Source organism: Myotis myotis, unplaced genomic scaffold (assembly GCF_014108235.1).
Source record: "Myotis myotis isolate mMyoMyo1 unplaced genomic scaffold, mMyoMyo1.p scaffold_m19_p_5, whole genome shotgun sequence".
NCBI lineage: Eukaryota > Metazoa > Chordata > Mammalia > Chiroptera > Vespertilionidae > Myotis > Myotis myotis.
This window is the reverse complement of record NW_023416357.1, coordinates 24582230-24606105: the sequence shown is the minus strand read 5'-3', so window position 1 is coordinate 24606105 and position 23876 is coordinate 24582230. Positions and strand designations below refer to the sequence as shown.

The following is a 23876-nucleotide window of genomic DNA, read 5'->3' as shown; positions in this document are numbered from 1 at the left end:
TGTCAGGTTCAGGTTTTGGCACTATCAATAAAAAAATTGATCAGGGCCTAATAAGGTGGGCAGGTGGTGGTGGTAGAGGAGACAGAAAATAAACAATGTGCATAACAAATATGGAAAGTACTAAAAAGGTGATAAGTAGAGTCAGGAGGATGGGAGTGCTTCCATGCATGTTTGAGGGGCTATTTATTTTGGGGGCAGATTGCATCATTGAGAAAGTGACATTCGAGCAAAGACATGAGGAGTTATCCAAGGAGCTCTCTGGTGAAGAGGTAGAGGTAGAAGGCCCTGGAGAGAGAGTGTGCTTGGAGTGTTTGAGGAACAGCTAGGAGACCCTGTGGCTGGAGCAGCGGGAGCCAGGAGAGGAGAGCAGTAGGGAAGGGCCACCTCATGTGGGGTGATGGGTGCTTCTGTATGCCTTCACTTTACTCTGGAGTCTGGGTAGGTAGAAATTGCAGGGCTGTGGGCAAAGGGATGCTCACAATCTACCTTTCTATACTGCCTTGCAGTGTGACCAGTGACATGGATTTGCAAAACAGAGGTTGTGAGTAAGAGCAGCCATTGGGATTAGAGAATAGCATCAAGCTAACCTACTCTCAAAAAATTAAACTCTGATATCCATGGGTTTGTTCCATTATTGAAGGCAGGCATTTATCACTTCCTAATTCTCCCCCAGCTTAAGCTACCTACATCTTTTATTTTAGTCCTATGTGTACCTAAAAGTGCAGCTGTCTAGGAGAGAGAGGGCATATCCAGTCATTCAAAGGCATTTATTCACTGCCTAATTCTCCTACAGCTACCACTGCCTAGATCTTTTCTTAGTAGCCTGAGGCACATCTGAACAGAATTTCTTGATAGTATAACTGTCAAGAAGAGAGAGCTTTCCAAAGCTAACTTTTATAAATGGAAAACGTGTGATCTAAGCACACGGAGCAAAAAAGTTCTGAGAGAGTAATTGACCAAGGACATGCCCTTCCCAGTCACTGAGCCTCCCCCTTCCCTTACTCCTGTGGGCAGAAGACAGCAATAAAATTATTTTTGAGGAGGAGACCTGTGGACAAAATTGTGCTCAAACCCCACCATATAACTTAGAAAGTAGCAAGGCATTGGGATCAGGTTTACTTAAAGGATTTGACTTGTCTAACTCTGTTTCCTTCTCTGAAAAGAGAAGCAATATCATAACGCCCAATGTTGTTGTCAGGAATGAGTTAATTTATGTGAATGTTTTGCAAACTCTAAAGGACCATAGAGACACGAAATGTAGCGGTTGTTTTACTGTTTGTTTGTTTTTGTAAATAAAACAATAGTTGCCCCCTGACCCACTTTCTTGACTGCAGATCCCCTCCTATTTGGCTTTCCTTCTCTTATAAACTCTCAGGTTTACTTCCACTTTCTTCCTCTGTCGCTTCACTTCCGGCTCTCTTTCAGCTACAGTGGTTGGCAAACTGCGGCTCGCGAGCCACATGCGGCTCTTTGGCCCCTTGAGTGTGGCTCTTCCACAAAATAGCACGTGCGGGCGCGCATGTACAGTGCGATTAAAACTTTGTGGCCCAACTTCGTGGCCCATGCGCAGAAGTCGGTATTTTGTGGAAGAGCCACACTCAAGGGGCCAAAGAGCTGCGTGTGGCTCACGAGCCGCAGTTTGCTGACCGCTGGCCTAGAAGTTACCTTGCATTCCGTAACTTCACAAAGAAAGCAGAGTGCCACGTGGAAGCACAAGGCTCATGGAGACAAGACCTGAGTTTGGAACTTGGTTCTGTTACCTGTTAGCTGTGTGACTGCACATCTTGGAGCTTCAGTTTTCACATTGGAGATGCAGATGAATATATTGCCAGATGGGGCAGAGGTTTAAGTGAGAGAAAAAGCATTTGGAAAGTATCTTGCTCAGTGTCTAGCTCATGAAGTGAGCCTAGTTAAAGGTTAAATCCCATTTTTCTTCTTTTTTAATGAGTATAGAGTGCTGAAGAGATTAGACAAGATGTGGGAGGCACTGAGGCAAATTAGAAGTAATGAGGAGAGAGCGAATTTAGTGGAGGGAAGGGATGGAAAGGGAGGGTAAAGGGGGCTGGTCAGGAGGAAGAAAGGGGAGGAGAAAATGGGTAGGTGATGAGGGAAAGGAAGAATCACCTCTAGAGATGAGAATCGCTCTCCTTCCATAGGCCATAATAGAGTCCGTGCCCATCCAGTCTACCTGCCCATCCAGCCCTTCTAAGAATAACTTCTTTTAAGAAATAAAAAATTAGAACTATTCATATTCTTCTCTTCCAAAACAGTTTTTACAGGCTCACCATTAGGAGCGCTGATTTGTCTTTGCATACTGTCGTTTTTATTTATCCTCATATCTTAAAATACTTTCCCCAAAGATTAGATGACAAAGAGAATCACAGCACAGTTCTGTAGCTGAGTTTCAAGGCTTCTGTTATAATTAGCAAAGCTGATCTGGAATGTGAAGCTCTTGAGCAGAGATCCCTAGGCATTCTCATTCTCTTCTCGGAGAAATGTAGATCTTACTTTGCTCTTCTCAAAGTCACTGTACTGTTCCCCCCCCCCCCCCCGTCCCGCCCCCCCGCCACTCCCCTGGGTAATCCAGGTTAACTCTAAGTTCTTACTTTTCTTTTCCCATTGTGTCGCAAGCTATACAAATCTAAGTTTTATTTTTGGAAGTGTTGCATTAGCTAATATTTTATTTCTTAGTTCACAACAGTCAAGGTGCTGCTGGATCACTTTGAGCTCAGCTCATGTGCTTAATCTGTTGGTCGGGGGTAAAAAATTTCATTTGAATTATTGTTACACCTTGATTTTTGCTTTTCTTACATTTATATCTTTTAGGTCCCAGGTTTATTTCCTTGGTCACAGAAGTTCTTTATTATCAAGATTCTGAGAAATAATAGATATTATGCATGGCAATTATAGAGCAATACTAAGAAGGTTGTTATTTAAGTGAGTTTAGGTTTGCTGTGTTAGAGAAAATTTATTTGCTTTTTGTTTTCCTGTATGAGAGAGAAAAAGTCATTGCATTCTTCTTTCCAGTTTCCCATTGATTTTTACACTTGACCTTCATAGAATGGGCCTTCATCAGATACTCCGTGTCAAATGACTTTCATTCTTTAAAATTTAACAATGTTTGTCAGGTTAAATATTAACCAACAAATGAAACGAAGAGGGTATATTTATGCTGCCCTCATATCCCCCTGAGATTCAGTCCCAGTCTGATAGGTAAGAGATTCTTTGGTGCAGTGGTTCCCTAGGTAGGTAAAAACATGGGTAAGTTCCACATCTGCTCATTCCCCAAAGCCATAGTCAAGCAAAAGCTAGTTCATGGTGGAACAACACAGATTCTCAGCATATAACTCTACTCACCTAGATTAGGCTGTATGCCTTAAGTGGGGAGGTGGCTAGAGTGTCACAGTAAGAGAGTGTGCCCCTCAGCATGGGGAGAGAGGATGCAGGGAGAAGCAGTTTACCTAGTAGGATCACGATGCATAGCAGGATGGCCACCAGAGCCCCCGTGCTCAGGCCCGTGGGGTGGACGAGGGCCTCCGCGTGGCAGGACTGCATGTTCCCATGGTGGTCACATGCACAGACCCGGACAGTCACTGTCCCCGTGCTGCTTTGCACTGGGTGGTCGTTGTCTGAAATGACCACAGGCAGGAGATAGGTGCTCATCTCGTGTCTATTGTAACCATTTTTCCGCGTTAAGATTCCCGCTGTGTTGTCTGCAACAGGAAAGCAAATTGGTGACTGCATGTGGATACCGCCTCATGTGGTGGATCAATTGGGAGGGGAATAGAGGGATATAGGTACTGGGGTAAGTATAGAGATAGAGAAAGTCACGTGGCCTCATTTACCTTTGTTGTCATGGATGGTAAAGTTGGAGCCACTGGCTGCTTCCGGGGCCAAATAGAAGGAGAATTGGTGCCCGCTCTGAGGGTCATCCTTGTCAACAGCTCGGAGGGTCTGAATCAACTAAAACCCAAACCACAAAGCTGTCAGAAAGTTTTGTAACTTAACGTGTTTCCTACAGTGTTGCAGTAAATTGCTCAAGTTTTAATTTAAAAAATGATAGCCTCTATAAAGTTTACAATGAGTCCACTCTATGCAAAGAACTGATGGGTTGGAAATAGCTATAGCTAATCCTGGCGGTGAGGCTGTCCTGTAGGAAGTTAGCAGCAAGCCTGGCCTTCTCCCACTAGATACCAGTAGCTCCCTCTTCCTTGTGATGTCAAAAATGTCCCAGACATTGCTAAATGCTCCCTGAGGGACAAAAGTCACCTGGGTGGAGAAACATCAGCTCTAGGGTGATACAAAGCTATACAATATCACAGTGATCTGTGACAACATTGTAAGTTAAGAACATGGAGGCAACCGGTGGCCAGCCTGCTGAGAAATGCAATCTGGGCATATACAAAAGCCATCAACTTGCAAAAAAGTTGAAAAGAAAATTGGTACATAAAACACATAACTTCAGCTGCCCACGTTAGCATGCATTTTAAAAGTGCACTTCTATTTTGACAAACTGAAACATAATTTCTATATCACTGGCAGAAAAGACCTATTTCAGATGGGGACATGTGTAAAGCACTCATGAATGTGTATTACTTGTACAGATGGGCAATGTAAGTGAGTGGAACTATGCATCATAGGAGTTTATAAAATATGTTCTAGCGATTACTTTCCAATATGTATGGTAATTAAAACTATCTGCTTACCAATAAAGATTTTTCCAATAAAGCTGTGACTAATCTACTTTAATGAAACCTTAAGGCTGATTTGGAATCAGCATCAGACTTTGAGACTGATGAACTTCCAGTTCTTAAAAAGTGTTTGTTCTCTTTGCAAGTTAAACATTCATCCTGGTTCTTACCTATAGTATTAATTTTGTTAGCATTCGCTTCATAGATAATTCAAAACTGGCCCTTGGTTCTGTTTATCATCTGAATTATTAGAGGATCTAAATTAACCCAACTAAATTAATTTACTTTCGTATGAAACTCACCTGATCTGCTTTTGCCTTTTCACAGACAAAGGTTTCATAGAATTCAGCAAATTCTGGGGCGTTGTCATTGACATCTAGAACTTTAATATAGAGAGGTACTCGGCTGCTCTGCTTTGGATTATCTGCAACATGCCAAAATGAAAGGAAGAGACATTTATATGTTGGTCACCAGTCCCTTTTAGACAATAGTCACTCACTCCTTCTTCCTCATTCATGCACAGACTCCCCAAGGCTGCTGTGAGTACCAGAGAGCATTCAGTACCAATGTAGTCACAAAAAAGTAGAATTAGATCGTTTGGTACTTCTGGTCCATTAGGTACACCTGAGGGAGATACCTGGGAGACACAGGTACATGGTTGATGGAGTATAACTGGGTAATAAACATCAGAGTACAGAGAAAAGCCACCCTACAGAGGCCCTTTAGAGCCAGATTTTAAAGGAAGCCAAGGAAGCAGGCAGGTGTGGAAATGTGGACAAGGGGTCATGGCGAGGGTGGGGTGGGGGGATGAGTGATTGTTATTATCTTAGTTTTTTAGTGTGAGTGCTAAATAAGAGCTGAGCATTGTGCTAAGCACTTGGCTACATTATCTTCCTTAATCCGTGCAAATTTCTGAGACTACTGCCCCCCTTCTATAGGTGAGGAAACGGAGGCACAGAGAGGTTAGGTAATTTGCCCAGAGACAGTAAGGAGTAGAGCTTAGATTCTGATTGGGGTCTGTCTGACTCCAACGCCCAGGCTGTTCATAGTGTACGATAGAGCAGCAAAGCACTCTGGTGATCTTCCATGACAATCTCCTGGGCAGTGTAGTAGACAGGTTCCTGGTCTACGAATCAGAAGTCGGAGTCTCTAACCTCAGCTTTCTTCTTTCACTTTGCTCATATGTCTATTTGTTCACTTGCTTGATAAATATTTAGGGAGCATCTAATATCGAATTTGTGCCAGCCACTATTTGGAGTGCTGGAACACATGGGGAACCCAACAAAGATCCTGCTTCCTGAAGCTCTATTCTAGTGCGGGTAGCAAACTGTGAACGTATAAAAATATAATGTGTCAGATGGTAAATGCTATGGAGAAATTAAACAGGGAAAAGGAGTTGGAGAGAGATGGATGTGTTACTTTGAATGGCTTGACCAGGGATGGTTTCTCTGATGAGATGCCATTTGTACCGACATGAATGAATAAAAGGATTAAATCATGTGAATATTTCTGGCTCTCTGGACAGAGGACATAGCAGGTGCAAAGGCCTTGGAGTAGGAGTAAGTGACCTGGACTTAAGCTCTTGGTTTTGCATAAACAAAGGTAGTTAAGAAGGGAAATTTTTAAGCTCCTTTGTGTCTAACATTTTGCTCTCACTATTCTTCCAAAGTTAGAGATGCTGAAGATAAAGTTTTGAAAGGTCTTTATTACTAGTGATTTCAAATATATCGTAGAAACTGTAAATCTTAAAAACAGAACATTTTAGGCACAAAGCTTAAAAAATTCCTGATGTTATAGAAAAATGGTACTTTCTGGTGGGAAATGATTTCATAATTTCAAAGCTTTAAATGTGCCCTATCATTGATATCCACATTATTCCCTCCACATAAATTCTGAAGAGCAAATACTGCCATAACAAACTGATACTGAGGAGTTTTCATTGCTATCAAAAAACAATGCTTCATTTTACCCATATTGGTTATTTATTTTTCTACTCAATATCCTTCAGCCACTCAAATCTCATAAGTTATGCTGACAAAGAATGCTACTGTAATATACCATTCGATATGGAATGTTTCACACCAGACACCCAACTGAGTTAAATTTTTTAAAATAAAATTTTTATACAAAGTGAAAATCCAAAAACTAAAAAATATGCCATAATTTAGTAGAAGCCTATTTTTAAACATTTAAGTAATATTTTTCAAGATCATTTTTTTCATGCACTTAGTCCTACACATTGTGTTTACATTGCGCAATGTTCACTGTGTATAATCATTTTATTTGAAGCCTTCTTTTGGCACTGATTTTCTTTGCCTTAAATTTCATAGCGACTGCCATAAAATTCATCCTAAACACTTTATTGTGCTGCTCATTTGGTGTACCATGGGAAAGTTAAAATTTATATCTCTTAATTCTGTAACAATTGAAAAATAGAAAATTAGAGGATGAATATCCAAGAAATTTTCAAACAGTGCCTACTTTTTAGAATGTATTTGATCCCTCTATCCCCTGCCCCCTCTCCCCCCCACACACAATGTCTAACCATTTTAAGCAGCTCATTTTTTTTCAGCTGTTTCTGCAATATTCTGGTTTATAAGCTTTTTGAAGTCGAATCCAACATGTACCAGTTCAACCCCAGCTGACACAGATGCTTTCCCATTTTATTGTTTCTAACCTGCTGAATTTCCACAGTTGCATTTGTGAATGAACCAACATATGTCTAGAGGAAACATTATTGCAAATCATTTCAGGGCTCTTTCCTTCAATATGTATTGAGCAGGGCATGCTTCACCAGCCCTTGCTGGGACGTTCAGTCAATCGAGGACAGCATGGTATGGGGTTGGACTTACTGATCTCCGTTGCTATCACTGTAATGTTGTGCCACAGCAATGTTTCTCGGTCAAGAAGTTTCGATGTAAAAACGGAACCATTTCCAGAATGAATGTTGAATATTCTGTCCAGATCTGTGTGTCGATCGACAGAATACCTGGAAATGCAGAATAGAATTTATAAAGGCTTTTTTCTTTGTATTTGTTATTCTCACATCCTAAAACTGTTCCCAGAAATCTGTTACATGAAATTTTTTTTTCTAACAGTAGCATATATTTGAATATCTATAGCTTAACATTAAGCAAAATATTCTGAAAAATTAGTTGTTGACAACTGAAGTCTTAATAGTAAACCCACTAGATAAGCTGCATGGTTTTGAATATCATCACTGAAGTTTCTTTTTAAAAATATAATTTGGGCCAAGTTTGTATAGTAATTGTTATAATAACTCAAGTTTTTAGAACCTCAGAACTTTAATGTGTGTGTGTGTTTGTATGAATAATTGGGATTATTGGCTATTTGTTTAATATTTATTTTATTTTGAAAGTTATGTTAAAAGAAGCAAAAGATGGGTAGTGTGGCTGAGGTTAGTGAGGCAGGGTAGGGGTTGAGCTTGGGAAGAGATCCACAGTTGGACTGTGGAAGGATGGGCTGGCCATGTTAAGAAGCTGTGACTTCTTCTAAGAGCGATGTAGCTCTACCAACGGATTTTAAGCAGGAGTGTCATAATCTAAAACACAGTTAGCCAAGATCTCTGGTTGAATCGAGGAGAATTGAGGAAATTGGTTGGACGGTTCTGACACAAACTGACAGGAATTTGTGAAGAACAGGATTTGGGGAAGATCATAAGTGCCAGTTGTGACATGTTGAGGAATAAACCCTGAGAAAAGTCTGGATTGAGGTTTCTAGTCTGATGCTCAAGGTGAAAATCTGGACTGAAAATCTAGATTCCCTATTCAACTCTTCAGGAAGAGAGTGTCCTGGGAAGGGAGAATAACAGCGATGACATAATCACTCAGAGGAAGAACTCTAAAACAGAGATGTGCCAGACTAGGACAGGGCCCACAGCAGTGAGAAACTTGATAGATGTTTAAGGAGAGTTTGGAGAATTCAAAGAAATCCAAGAGTGTGTCTTAGAAACCAAAGAAGGAAGAGTCTTCAACACGGAAACTGACAGAAGACTAGTAGATTTTGAGAACTGTTATCATCTTTATAAATTGATCACTAGTTTTTGGAATAGCTGTGTAAGGGGGAAAAGTAGTACATTCTGTTTTATGGGGGGGATGTTAAAGAGAAAACTCAGAAGAAAGTTGATATGTTAAGGTCATTAGGAACAAAAACTGCCCATTTTAGCTGGATTCTCAACATTTTTATCATGTTGGGTGATTTAAAAATGTTGGCTCAGAAGAAATACAATTTAAGTAAATGATCTAATTAGTCATACACATGTGAATTTATTATAAATACTCTAAGAAAAATAAACCCTTGTTACTAATGTGTATAATGTCCAATATTCTCTTTCAGTTAATTATTTTGTTTTAAAATATAACTAGTGAATTATAATAAACAAGGTATTTTAGCTTAATAAAATCTATTTTTTTCATTTAGCAGGAGTTAAAATAAAACATACATCCAATTATTGCAGGCTGCGCAAGCCTGGTTTTAAAGAGAATGAGTGGCCCGTCCAGTGTGGCTCTGTGGTTGAGCATCTGACCTATGAATCAGGAGGTCACGGGTTCAATTCTCTTGTGGGTTAGATCCCCAGTGTGGGGCATGCAGAAAGAAACCAATCAATGACTCTCTCTCATCATTGATGTTTCTATCTCTCTCTCTCCTTTCCTCTCTGAAATTAATAAAAAAATATTTTTTAAAAAAGAGAATGAATAAAGATTACAATGGATCTATATTTATCAAGTTGGGTTAGAATTTTCATTTCAATTTATAGAAACCTAATGTTTTATTATCAAAAGGATTGAAACAGATGAAATAGGTCTTATTTTTCATTTATGTCATGAATCAACATTTATTAAGAATTTAGGCAATCGCATTGAACTTGCTCGATCACCTTCATTTTTAATCTGAGAATGATAAATATTTACATACTTAATTAAAAATAATTAATAATAAACCAATAAAAAAGAAAATCTCAATATTCATAGATTGTAAGAAATTTAATAATTATTTAAAAATATATATTTTTCCTCGTGAAATACATCAAGCTTAAGATGTGTTGCCTATTGCCTTTATAAGCTGTTACAGCAATAATCTTTTCTTGTTCTTTGCCTCTTTTTATCTTGCTATAGTTTTAAGTTTTACAAGCAATCATATTTTCCCATCAAGCCTTGACATAAAGGGTACAAGGTGAGGAACTTCTAGTCGAAGGCAGCTTTAAGTTTTAAAGAAAAATAACTTCTTTTCTTTAAAAGTAAATACCAAAATGTATATATTTTTTCTTTAATTGGGAGATCTAAAAATTAATAGAAAACCTAAAATGTTTGTATTGTTTAGAAAAGATGGTTGCATGCAAAGCCTTATTTATTTGTTGTTTTTCTTTCCAAATATTTCCAGTTTATATCCAGGCCATTTACTATCCAGTCCCATTAATTCTAATTATAACTTGATGAGGAACAAGGTAATCAATCCCCCCATGATGGTAGCAGATCATTCTGCTAGATAGTTCTTTTTTTTTCTTTCTAAAACTTTATTGTATTCTGTGATAATTCAATAATTTGTCTTCTAATGCATCTTCAAGTCAGGAAGATTTGAGGGTTAGGAAGGAAGTGTGCATGCATGTAACTTTTCACAATATGGATTCACAGTGACATTTTATAAGGCTCTTTCATGGAAATCAAAGGTCATTTGTGATGGTTATTGGATGAAAATTATTTTATGTTATTGAAGAGTTAAAGATTTGTGCCTGCATAATGATATATTAATGTTTGGGGGAAGGATTCTCTAGCATTAGTTGTAGACCTAGCAGTTCAATATATATGGATGTACTTTCCTAATATAAGAATCAATTTTATGCTATAAAAGGAATCAATGGCATATGTACTTATATACCAATATATTTATGTGTATTTCTATCCTTAAATCTATATTTATACATCAAATCCATATCTAGCAAGGGAGGGCTAGCAGAAGGAAACTTCAAAATTAGCTGTCAGCCAACCTAGTTTGGCAATCTCCTTATTTTCACAAAACATAATATAATACAGTGAGTAAAAATGATATTTGGTATAAAAAGAAAATTAGACATAAAAATTCAGCCTAAATTTCCAGAAGACATTATCTCTTCCAGTGAAAAACAAGTTGACCTTGTCAAGGAGGTAAGCGATGCTCGTATTTGTCAACCTCAGTATTAGCACTTTTAAATTGGTCTCGACATTGACTTGCTAAGGTTTTTTCCTCACACAGTTAGAACAAACTTCAAGTGAGAGAATAGTTGTTCAAGTACTTAAAATTATTTTTGTTATAAGGTGAAAGCCATCATTCATTTTCCTTATTAATAACCCTAATGTAAATGGAGGAGCACTTGGTCCATGGAGCTCTCATGCAGCTACTTTGGGTTGACCACAGTCCAATTCAAGGAGTCTAGATATTCCAATAGAACGATGAAACAACAGGATTTAAAATTATTCTCTGAAAGTAAGCCAGGCATTTTTGTGTTTTAGATTTGGGACTTGCCACAGGTTTCATGTAAACAAAGGGTTCAAAGGCAATAAAGTTAGAAAATGACTGCCTTAGAGTCTCAAACTCTTATCTGCAACAATATTTTTCCTGCACAGCCAGTGTGATTCTTTTAAAAAGTACTTTTGGATTAGGTAACGCTTCAACTCAAAGCTCTCCAATGGCTTCTTACCTCAATCAGAATAAAATCCAGTCTTTTTTTTTTTTTTAAATATATTTTATTGATTTTTCACAGAGCGGAAGGGAGAGGTATAGAGAGCCAGAAACATCAATGAGAGAGGAACATCGATCAGCTGCCTCCTGCACACCTCCCACTGGGGATGTGCCCGCAACCAAGGTACATGCCCTTAGCCAGAATCGAACCTGGGACCTTTCAGTCCGCAGGCCGACACTCTACCCACTGAGCCAAACCGGTCAGGGCAAAATCCAGTCTTTACTAGGGCTACAAACCCCTGTAGGACTCCACCAGCCATCCAACCTCCTGTGGCCCCACTCCTATCACTCTCGGCTTCACTCACACTCTTCCCTCTTATAGGCCTCCTTGCTATTCCTTCTGCGGGCCCAGCATTCAGACCTTACCCTTGCTTTTTTCTCTTCTTGGAATGTTCTTCCCCTAGATATCAGCATGGTTCATCCCTTCATTTCGTTCAAATATTTACTCAAATTATTTCCTACCAAGGCCAAGCCTGATCACACTATCTAAAATAGTTTCCTGTATACCTGCTGTCTCCATACTGTCTTATTTTACTGCTCACAATTTATTTTTACCTGACATATGACAATATTTAGCGGTTGCTTATTTCTGTCTGCCCCAGTTAGAATGTAAGCTCCATGAGATCGGGACTTGGTATCATTCTGTTTCCCTGATGCCTCGAACATGCCTGGCACATGGCAGGTGCCCTGACTAGGATTTATTCGGGGACACACTGGCAAGACGTCCTCTAGCTTCTCAGTCTGCTTGCTTTCTTTATGGGGAATCATTTACAAAATGATATTCTGGTATAGCACTTTTCTCATGTAGTCAACTAAGCTACTGGGTAAAGGCTGGAGGTTGGTTTACTTCCACGCTTTCATGCTAAGGGTCCAGAATCCGGAAGCATCAATGTCTCAAAGAACAATGAGGCTTTTCTTGAAACATGGTCTACAACTAAGGTGTAAAGGAAGCACAGGGAAAATAGAGCTTACACAGTATAAATTGGATTCAGCTCTATTCATTTCCCCAGGATTTCACAGACATATATCATGAAATGGTTCTCATTCTTATCCGCTTCTGCAGAAGAAAAAAAATTATGCATTGAAATGGAGCAGAATTCTGTCTCAAAGTGTTACACAACAGGTCTTCCACACTTGGAAAAACGCTTCTACAATGCTTTCTCCACACTACTCTGGAGCAAATGTAAGATCTTAAAAAAAAATCCCAGGCCATTCGGGGGTGTTACCTTATACCACTTTAATCCTCCTTATAGCTCATTTTATGCCCCCCAATTTTGTTTTTAAAGTTATGCTGCTGATAAAATAATATTTATATTGAGTAAGGAGATGAAAGGTGCTGTTTAGAATAGTTTTTCAAGAAGATGCTACTGTCAACTTGGATAAAAAGGATTCATCTTTTCCAACTTGCAGACATATTTGACTATAAATCCACTGAACCTTATGAAAGATGTGTCTCATAAGTGCTCTTACCTGACAGGGTTCCGGGCAGCATCTGGGTCTTGGGCTGTGACCGAGCCTATTGCCGTGTTTATCTGAGCGTCTTCTCTTATTTGCAAGGTGTAGGCTAATTTGCTGAAGACAGGCGGCTCATCTACATCTTCCACCATAATTCTCACCATGGCTGAGTCTTTGAATGGACCCAGGTAGAGAAAGCGGGGTTCAACGTGAGGGTTGGAGGCTTCCACTTTGAGGGTGTACACTTTCTTCTTTTCAAAGTCCAGCAGCTTGGGTGGGAGGGAGAGGGAAAGGGACATATTTAAAGCAGCCAAGACACAGAAAGGCAAGATATGAACTATTTTTTGTGTGAAAATCACTGATGAATGAAGGGGATCATATTGCTTACAGACGTCACTACACAGTGTGATGCTGGGCTAAAGCCATGGGAGTTCACAGGGCTCACAGTCCTGATGAAAGTGGGAGCAGGGTGCAAGGTGCAATGGTCAGGAAAGGGGACCTGGAAGCAGGAGTATGTTAGTCACCCTTTAAAATAAATCCTTCTGTGTGACTAGAGGGAGCCATACCAGGGACAATTTGGTGAATATGTGGTAGATTATTCTAGGTCAGGGGTTGTCACATCTAACTTTAACCAAACACCAAATGAGTGTTTAAAATTTGCCAATATCTGGGCCCCACCCTGGATCATTAAACCACAATGTCTAGGGTGTGGGGTGTGTGTGGAATGGGAATTTATACTATTACACATCTGCCCTAGTGATTCTAATGTGCAGCCAGAATTGAGAACCACAGGCTTGTATCACGATTCCCTATTCCTCATTCAGATAAAATAGATTAAAAATGTTGGTGGTTTTTTTCTTTTTTCTTGTTGCATGAGGCGATAACATATTCCAAGTGTTATCTTGATAAGGGCATTGGGCTAATTACTTGCCAAAGAAAGTAATGATCAGTGTTGTCAGAGGTCTTTAGGAAAAGCCTCTCTGCTTCTGGAGACACAGTGAACCCGAATGCTTCTTGCTGACTTTTGGTTTTGGATAATAATATGACAAGGCTCACTAGGAACACAATTAATCAAGACGTTCGAGAATGTGATTTAGTCGGCTAGGCAAAATTTCAGTTTGAATCTGATAAGGCACCAGAAAAATTAAAAAGGTTAATGGACACTAATGGGCTTCCTAATTATATTATAGTGTACAACATTGGTCTGAGTGTCACTTAAACATGCTTTATTGTGTTTCCAGTTATTAAGACCTGTACTCCAAAGCTTAAGAAGAAAACATATTCTTGTTATTTACCTTTCCCTATACTTCATTATGCCTGCACATATAACAGTGTGCTAAAGGAGAGAGAAGACATTGATGAAAGAGAAATCAGTAAAATAAATAACCAGAATTAATATTATTTTTAGCTTCAAAGCAAAAAGTTATGGATTTTAATTTTTGTCACACTTCTGTATAGTACTCTGTAGTACTAGACAAATGATGCGGGGATAAATGGTGAATAAATACATAGGGGACAAACAGGAATTCAGAATATACAAGATTTATTATTGTGTTCCAGAGAGTAGCTAAAGAGCGCATAGGAAATTTGTGTTACTTAATTTATTTTTGTGGTCTTTATATCTCCTCTCAATCTAATGAAGTTCATTGTTACCATTGCTTGTATTCCTTTTCTTCAAAGCATGTATCAGAAATCAGAGTCATGCACGTTTTATTCATTTATTTGCTTCCTTGCCTCTTTTCTCCCTATACTAGAAGTTCCATGAGAGCAGAGACCAGCCTGTTAAGTGGACCATTAAACCTTATGTATCTAGAACAGTGTCTGCCACTGTTTTTTCACATATTGGTTCATTTCTATTATTTATTTTAGATACTTTTTTGTGTATCATTTATTTAGATTATCTAGTTCTTTAGGAGGCCCTTCATAAAATTTATTGAAAGTATAAATGAATGAATCCATAAGGTTATTGAGGACCCCTAAAGGCCAATCAAAGAGATCTCAACGTACTTAGACTTGGTGTTTTAGAAAACTGATTAGTGAAAGGAAAATCCAGAGGAATGTTTATGTGAGATGCGATTGCCCCCAGTTACTTGGGGCGCAGAGAAACGTAAATGCATTCAGTTGCAGGGAATTTACCCACTGGCATTACCTTTTTGACAGTGATAATCCCCTCCTGGGTGTCCTGGTCAGTGATGACATCAAACATGTCCAGCCCCTCCCCCTCGGTAATGCTGTACTGAATCGCAGCATTTTCTCCCACGTCGGCGTCGGTGGCTTTGATCCTGCCAATTGATGTACCCGGTGGAGAAGACTCAGGGGTGGTAAACTGGTATGTACCTATTAATCACCAGAAAAATATAAGTCAGACGCAGACTAAGTGTACGCTATCAGAATAGAAACGAACCCATTTCCCGACAGTTCTTTCAGGCATCACTGTGGATGCAGGCTGATTTGTGCTTTTCTTAAAATAATGAATGGTGCCCTATACCTCTCCATCTTTACTTTCATGATGGTTAAGAATATTTCTTTTTTTCCATCCCTGTCTCTTTGCAAATGGAGAACACTTTTCTCGTTCTGTACATAGGCTCCCAAGTTTACGGTGTGATTGTGAGAAAGACTGAGCTGTTAGGGGTGGCTGCACATTTCCAAGCCTCCTGTGAATGTAAACCCAGCAGAAAGAGTAGAAAAGAATTTAACCTGAACTGTGACTTTAAGCCAATTACTAGGGCTAGGGTGTTTTTTTTTTTTTTTTTTTTCTTGCTGTCATTGCTAATAATAACTGAAGGTGAAAGTAAATTATAGCAATTTGGAGAATGTATCCTAGCAGACATTTACTCAAACATGGAACTGGTCTAGTCGCAGTTAGGCATACAGATCAATACACTGAGAGATAAAGCTCTTCATTTTTTCTTTTGACTAAATTTTTCGTTTAAGTTTTGTTTACATTATTTTTTTCTATGCATAGATTTTACCCATTCTTGAATTTATATTCCTAATTCAAAACCCATATTTCATAGACAGGCACTTTGTTTATGTTCTCATGTTGCAAAATTGGTTTAAGGAGACTCTACGTGAATTTCAGTCTAGATCTGCTAGGCCAGCATGCACTAAGGCCCCAAAAGTCAAACAAATGTATTCTCTCATCCAATACATTTTGCCAAGCATTCATGCAAATTGTTTTGAAAAAGAAATTGGACTATGACACACCTAGAATATTGTCCTTGAATAATATTAATCCACTAAGTAATGGGCTCATCCTTGGTAAGATGATAACAGTCCACAGTTTTCTCTGGTGTATTCAACTTCCATTTGGGGTGCCTCCTACCCCTTTCTCTATTCTCCCCTCTCTTGCCTCTGTACATTATTCACTAATGATCACAGGCTATCCAAGGAGAGAGGAGGATGACATAAGGTACCTGTGGCATCAAAGTGCCCATCAGTCCTTTTGTTATCCTTCCCCAGGGCATTTCCATATGGAAAAGGGGTTGTTTGGGTTAAGTTGTTGGTGATCCTGATTTTTTTAAAAAAAAGTATTTTATTGATTTTTTACAGAGAGTTAGAAACATCAATGAGAGAGAAACATCGATCAGCTTCCTCCTGCACACCTCCTACTGGGGATGTGCCGGCAACCAAGGTACATGCCCTTGACCGGAATTGAACCTGGGACCTTTCAGTCTGCAGTCTGAGGCTCTCTCCACTGAGCCAAACCTGTTAGGGTGATCCTGATATTTTTACTTCAGGCTTCTGGGGGATATTTTAGGATTCCTAAAATTTTTCTCCTACTCATTAAATCAGAAATTATTTAGCTACTCTGTTTTTGCATTTAGCTAACTGTGATTAATTAGTGAACAAAAGTAAAGAAAACAGAAAGATTTCCTGTTGATCCCTGTGGATCTCCATTATATAAGAAGCCCCTATTAGCTGACTGGCTTTTTAAAATGCCATGATTGAGTACGTGGGTTTTCTGTTTAATAATGGGCAGCTGATTTCTCCTGGAAGACAAGAGTCAGGTAATTTTCTGAGGAGACCATAGTCAGAAAGGAATTTTGTTCCTGGGAGAAAAATTACATTATAACCAGTACCCACTGAGGTGCTACTGCTCTGCTGGATACAAGGTGGGCATTTGTGAAGGCTGGTTTTCCTTCTTCTTCCTTCCTACATAATCATGAGAGTTAATAGTTTTGGAGATGGTTTTCGGGATCTCAATTAACCATAATGTAGAAAACTATTTATGAGTATAAATGGATTAAGTGCACAGTTATTTCCACAGATGTATTTTTAGAAACAGTAAAATGATAAATCCTCCTCTTATGAGGCTTCGTGAGGATTTAAAAGAGATTACATGGCTGATTAAATTCACAAAATATAAAGTCAAATTTTTCCTAACAAATAGCAGCATGCTTGAATGCGTATGTTCTGAGCAAGCAAATTTATGTCTGTGGTTGTCTTTTTAATAAGGAAAAAGGAAACAATGATGTTGCACTTGCAATGACAGCCATATCAGAAATCGCTCGGCTAATTTCCGATTCAGGAACATAAATGTTCACATCTACTGAGTGTAAGCATTGTCAACTCATTCTTAATAAAAGCGTCAGTTCTCACTAAGTTCATTAATTCTGATAATTAATAGCAACAATCGAAAATAAATATCATCCTTCAATTTAGAGTTTTACAAAAGTGCCCTGAAGAAAGTCATCATTCAAATGCTCCTACTCTGGGGAAACCGGGGAGGATTGTCGTTGACATCGGTCAGTGTGATGTTCACTGTGGTGGTCCCAGATAATCCCCCCATCTGGCCGGCCATGTCCTTGGCTTGAATCACCACTTGGTACTGCTCCTTGTTTTCTCGATCCATGTTGAATAAAGCTGTCTTGATGATACCTATGGATATGAAATTCAGAAGTGGAAAGGAATATATTAAAAATACTTTATGGAGTCATTTATTTATGCAAACACACAGATTTTTCACCCACAATATGCATAGCACTATGCAGATGTCATCGGTGACATAAAAATGATTATAGGTAGCCTTTATACTGAAGGAAGTGAAAACCACATAGGGGAGAGAGATGCATTTAAAAGAATCACCTACAATACAAGAAGAATAAGTCAAATCCTGCAACCATGGAGAATGTAAGTAGTATAAATATTAAGTGTTATAAGATGACACAGCGAAGTGTAACTTGGCGTGTGGCCCAATAGTATACCACCGAAGTTGCTTGATATATTTAGGTGCATTAGGAGGAGATTGTTAAAAGAAAGCCATATACATGAACTGTCTCCTGAGTTTCACTTTACTGAATTGGCTAATTGCTCAACAAATATACCCACCATAATGAATGTTCTCAGGATTTTCTAAACCATGAAACTATGGTTAACTCCCCCCCTCCCCCAGCATCAGTTCTTTCATAATCATCATATTGTGTGATCCAAAAGATTTTAAGATTTCCTAAAGCTGATGTGAACATTAGTTCAGCTGGCCCCAGCAGTGACCAAGATTCTCAAGTTAGGTGAAGTTTACCTCATTGTTAAGTAGTTATAAAATAATGAGTTGGAAGAACTTGTGAAAGTTTGCCTAATTTCTTAGGTAGGGTTCATGCTTAAATTAACAACATTCTTTCAAAAATCACTGGAGAAGGCTTTTAACTCTCTCTGGTAGCACATTCCAGTGCTGAACAGCCATGAAACTGAAAAAAAAAAAAAAATCTTTCTTGTTTTTAACAATACCTCAGAAAACAGGTCAGCTTCATTCCTGCAGTCCTGGCTTCATTGAAAGTGGAGCTGTTATTTCTGTTCTCCAAACAACAGTATTTCTATCTAAATACCTTAGCCTTGTGTTCTTTAAGTTGAATAATTCTAATTTTTTCATCTTCATTGTTTTTAAACTCGACATTTTCTTTCTCCTTGGGCTTCTTTCCAAGTTTATTGCCCCTCTTAACCCATCGATTTCCAACTGGATGTAATAACCTAGGAGGGTTTTGATTTCTACTAAGAATAATGGAAGCTTGAAAAATGTTTCTAAGAAACTCCACTCTTATTATGACAACAAAAATAAGTGTAGAATTTAAAGACAGTACAAATGATGTTCACTAAAATGATTCATTATAAGATAGGACGTTATTTTGTGGAGAAAGTGCAGAAAAAGGAGGTGTTGAAAAAAAGAATTCCATTAAAGCAATCCACTTTATTAGGGCTATCTCAGTCTGGATGGGGTAGACAATGAGGTAACAACATGCAAAACAAAATCTCAGTGGCTTAATGCAATCGAAGTTTGTTTTCTCATGCTCTGAGCAGGCCAGCAGGTAACTATACTCATCATAATACTCAGATTTCTGGGCTGGAGAAGCATCTCAGCATTGGCTCCCATCTGGGGTCACTCTGGCAAATGGAAGGGCACATGCTGGAGTGTACACCAGGTCAAAAGATCCACTTGGAAGTAACTCACATCACTGCCACATTTTATTGGCCCAAATAAATCATATGGCTACATCTAGCTTCAGAGCATGGTAGAGAAATGCAAACCTACCAAATACCTAGAAAAAGAAGAATTGGAATATTTATAAACAGCCAAATAGCTATCAGAAGGGCTTGATCTTTTAGCTTCATCCATCCCAAACTGGAAGAAAAAAAATAAAGCAATGTGTAATTGTTTCTGAATATGCCATATATAAAAATAGTGGATGAAAGACCCATTGTCATATTTCTTGATTAAAAGAATCTGTGTGTTATGTTTATATCACTGGTATTTGGCAGGCAAATCTAAAAAAATTCAATCACGTGGATTGTTTTTATTACAAAATATGCTAGCTTAGCCAAGCATGTCAATTAAAATTACAGATTGTAAAAAGGAGATAAAAATAGAATTCTAACCTGTTTCCGATTCAACTGAGAAATAGGGCTGCCCCTGCAGGATGCTGTAGACAACTTTAGCACTGTTCCCGTATGTTGGGTCATCAGCATCGGTGGCAGTGACTTGGACAACAACTGTGCCTGTAATGACAGAACATGAATTGAAAACACAGTAAGGGCCCACTTCAGATCCCAGATAGGCACACATAAGAGAAAGCATGATCTTGCTTTTGTCCAAAACTATCATGGCAAGTCAGTGGGGAACTTCAATAATATGCTAGGTTAAAAAGGCTTGGATCCCTCACTCTGAAGGAAAGTGAGCGCCATTTATAAATACTGTAAGGATTAGGTTAAAGGGAAGCATGGGAATGATCATGACTTTGGATGGAACTGATCGCAATCCATCTCCAAAGGTGGGATTTGATTGGATTCTTGCTATGGCACTTCTTTTAAGTTATCCAGGTCCTAGTCAATCCGAATCTGGCATTACTTTGTCCATAGGGATTTGTTTAGGAGTTGTCCAATCAGGGGGCCACTCATGATTTTGCTGGAAATTCTGTCATTTCTACTGGACTAGAATGTGCTGAAGAGGAGCCTGAAAATGCAGTCGCTATTTAGTGACATTAGAGATGGCAGCCTGAGAACAAAGCTGAGCAGAACAGAGAATTTAGGGTAAACAGAACTCCAATCAAACCATGTCTAAAGCCTACTTCATTTCTGGCCTTAAGTAATGTGACCAGTAAGTACTTATGTTGTTTAAAGTAGTTTGAATTGAGTTTTCTGTTACTTGCAAATAAAAGCATCCTTAAGTAACAAATCTACCTGTTAATTCTAAGAGATTGAAAGGCTTTGAACCTTAATCGAGGTAGTTTTGGATTAAATAAAGAATTAATTGAATCAACAGAGGATACACATCTGGTACCTGTAATACCCAAAAATGATCATAATTAAATGTACAAAGAAAACTGTGGTGTTTTAGATCAGCACTCTTATTTTAGGAAGACAGAGTTGCCTAATAACCTTTGAAGTATCCTTAACTTCCATAAAATTCCATGCAAATGGTTATGTATATGCTTGCATGCATATTTCACTGAAGTTCCATAGATTTTTATCTGATCGCAAAGAGGTCTGTGACTTCCAAAAAGGAAAAGATCCTCTGATTAAGATCATTTTTGTGGCCGACTTTTAGAATTCCTGGTAGATAAATAGTAAGCACACCACTAAGGTTCTCCTGTCTATGAACAGGGCAGGGAAGCTACATTTAGGGAATACTAGCATTTTTCCATTGCGTGGGTACTATCTAACTACATGTATTGAACAAATATGCTGCACTGCTAAGGTTGGCTGCTCTGGATGCAGCATGTTGGTGCCTGAGATAGAACACACACCCTTTTAATTCAATGAGGGACTTGGGGAGAATGAGAACATCATGATTTTAGAGTGAGAGCTAATAGCAGAAGTCAACAAACACGCTCTTATTTGACATCAATACAAATTTAATAGCTTTTAGAATACGACTGTCTGGACGTTTTGAGCACTTGTGAGTAGCCAGATGTTGTACTGGGGCTGTGCACTTGTTTTCTCTTTTTGTCTTCACCTTAGAAGTTGACATCTATTATTTATTTGTTAGAGAATATGAAATTGGAGGGTGAGAGAAATCAAGTCATTTACCTAAACCATACTGCTGTTTGTTAGTAGAGGTAACTTCAAACTTAGGTCTGTTTGATACCAGAGTTCATTTTTTACTATTTTGCTGTTGTTTCTTTATGTAATTTCTTTAAAATGTTTTTATATATCAGAATAATGACATGTTAATTTATGATAATGATGAATATCAAGATACCCATGCCAGTGTGCAAGTTAGAAAAAGACCTCCCTTTCTCAAAATATGTTTCTGTTAGCCATTCCCAAATATTTGTACTACATATTTAACTCTATAATGGCTTCAAATGAAACAGAAACAGACTCACAGATACAGAGAACAGACTGACAGCTTTCAGAAGGGAGAGGGGAAGGGGTCTAAATGGAAAAGGTGAAAGGATTATCCCACAAACCTTATAGACAGATAACAGTATGGTGATTACCAGAGGGAAAACAGGGTAGGGGGAGGCAGAGGAGGGTAAAGGGGGATAAATGGTGATGGAAGGAGATTTGACTTGGGTGGTGAACACACAATACAATATACAGATGATGTATTACAGAATTATACTCCTGAAACTTATATAATCTTATTATCCAATCTCACCCCAATAAAGTCAATTAAAAATTATCTCTCTGTACAAAAAAGTCAATGGTACCCTGAGAGTTGTTCAGTGACAACTTGCACATCTGGTTACGGTTGTTCTTGGTGGTATTGATGATAAGACTATCCTTTATTAATTCTTTCTGTCTTTTACCACCAAATGGAAAAATATTCTTCCTAACAAATCTTCCCTTTAAAAAGAATTCTAATTCTCCTCTTTGCTTGGTGATAATCTGTGATTTTTTTTTGAACAAAACAAAGTGGCTTTAAGTAATGGGATGAGCAACTTCTTCGTGAGAAAAATTTAGATGTTTTACAAGCATTTCCATGGATTAAATATTTTTAAAGTCTCGGAACTTTGGACTGAAACAGCTGTGATATATGACTCAGAATTGTAGAAACATTTTTATTATGTAATTCAGCTCTTCTGAATTTGAGACTGAGTGAAAATTAAAATAACCTTACATGAGTAGTTTAATATGTCATTGTCTCCCACGAAGTATATTAATGTGGCTAAGAATGATGTCAGTAGGATTTTTTTTCTTAGTTGAAATTCTGTTTACCTTCTCCCAGTCTAAGCAAATTAAATGCACAAATATTAACTTTAAAATTGGTAGAATTGTGCACAAAATATTAATTTACCATATTAATGTAATTTACTAATTTCCACCAATTAGTAAAAGATCTCCCTTAGACATCCTCTGCATATTTTTTATGGATTGAAAATAAGTTTTCTTTGAGTCTCTTCTTTAAATATACAGTCACTTAAAGCAACAGTCATTACTCTTTAGTCTGGACTGTAAATACAGGCTTTTGTTTTCCACTGGGGAGATTCTTACTTGGAGCCTTAATGCCAGTAAGTGCTAAGAGAAACAGAGAAGGCTGCTGTTTTCCAGCCCAGGAAATAGAGCAGGAATTTAGGGTGGGAGAAGTAGATGAGATGGCTCTCTTTCTTTTTCCTATTCTCACTCTACCCTCATCTTTAGAGGAAATGCAGTTTTCTTTAAAAGGATAATAAAGTGAGACTAGAATAGTATTAGGAAACACGGGGGTACTTACAAAAGGGACATAAGTAGATTGTTTAAAATTGGTACTTTAGAATTTAGCATCTATATTTATTCAATCAGTAAGTTTCACTCATAGGATTCTTTGTTTAGTTGATGAACTGGAGGAGAAGCATTGCCTGGTTGAGATCATGTCCCACTCACCCACGTCAGACATTTCTGGAACGGTGGCTGTGTAGACCTCCTTGGTGAAGATTGGTTCGTTGTCGTTGATATCATGGATCTTGATGACGAATTCAGACTCTGGCTCTACAGGAATCCCTGTCTTTTTGTTTACAGCTTGAGCTCGAAGGATGTAAGTAGGTTTTTCTTCCCTGTCTAACCTTCTGGTGGCTTGTATATCCCCTGTGTTTTCATTGATAATGAAGAGATCTCCTGCTCCATCTCCTGAAAGGATATATTTAAGTGATCCATCTCCTTTATCCTGGTCTGAATGTAACTAGTATAGAAAAAAAAATTAAAGAAAGTAAAAAATCAAACGTGATTCTAAACTGTTTGTCTTTATGATGCATGCTTTCATTCAATCCTTTCTAAGGGATGCAGTTCTTTTCTTCTACTGTGACTTCAGTCCCCCATAGTAAATACCATTCATTAATGAACATGTTTCCTTATAATCATAGAAATTTCCAGAACTGAAACAGAGCTTAGAGAAAATGTAGTAATCCTTATTTTGAAGAAGGGAAAAACTAAGAGCCAGAGTAATCACAAGACTGGCTGGAATGAAACTATTTTTTTCTACAGCTTTTAGATTCTATTAATACACTCTCCTCCTCACTTTTATGTATGCGGACACACTAAAGAAGCAATATATTATTAAGAAAAGGATTTTGGGTTTTGAAT

The 23876-nt window shown here is 38.3% G+C and overlaps 1 protein-coding gene across 1 annotated transcript in view; it reads right to left on the bottom strand.

The window, feature by feature from the left end:
• The window catches only part of CDH6 (cadherin 6), a 136134-nt gene that overhangs the window by 5727 nt on the left and 106531 nt on the right, over positions 1 to 23876 (bottom strand). The window contains exons 3-11 of the mRNA XM_036310484.1: positions 23181 to 23475; positions 19752 to 19871; positions 17595 to 17762; positions 15031 to 15218; positions 12897 to 13150; positions 7544 to 7680; positions 4994 to 5115; positions 3846 to 3963; positions 3462 to 3713 (exon numbers count right to left, since the gene is read on the bottom strand). Coding sequence (XP_036166377.1) covers positions 3462 to 3713; positions 3846 to 3963; positions 4994 to 5115; positions 7544 to 7680; positions 12897 to 13150; positions 15031 to 15218; positions 17595 to 17762; positions 19752 to 19871; positions 23181 to 23475 — 1654 coding nt within the window. The remainder of the gene's footprint in view (positions 1 to 3461; positions 3714 to 3845; positions 3964 to 4993; positions 5116 to 7543; positions 7681 to 12896; positions 13151 to 15030; positions 15219 to 17594; positions 17763 to 19751; positions 19872 to 23180; positions 23476 to 23876) is intronic.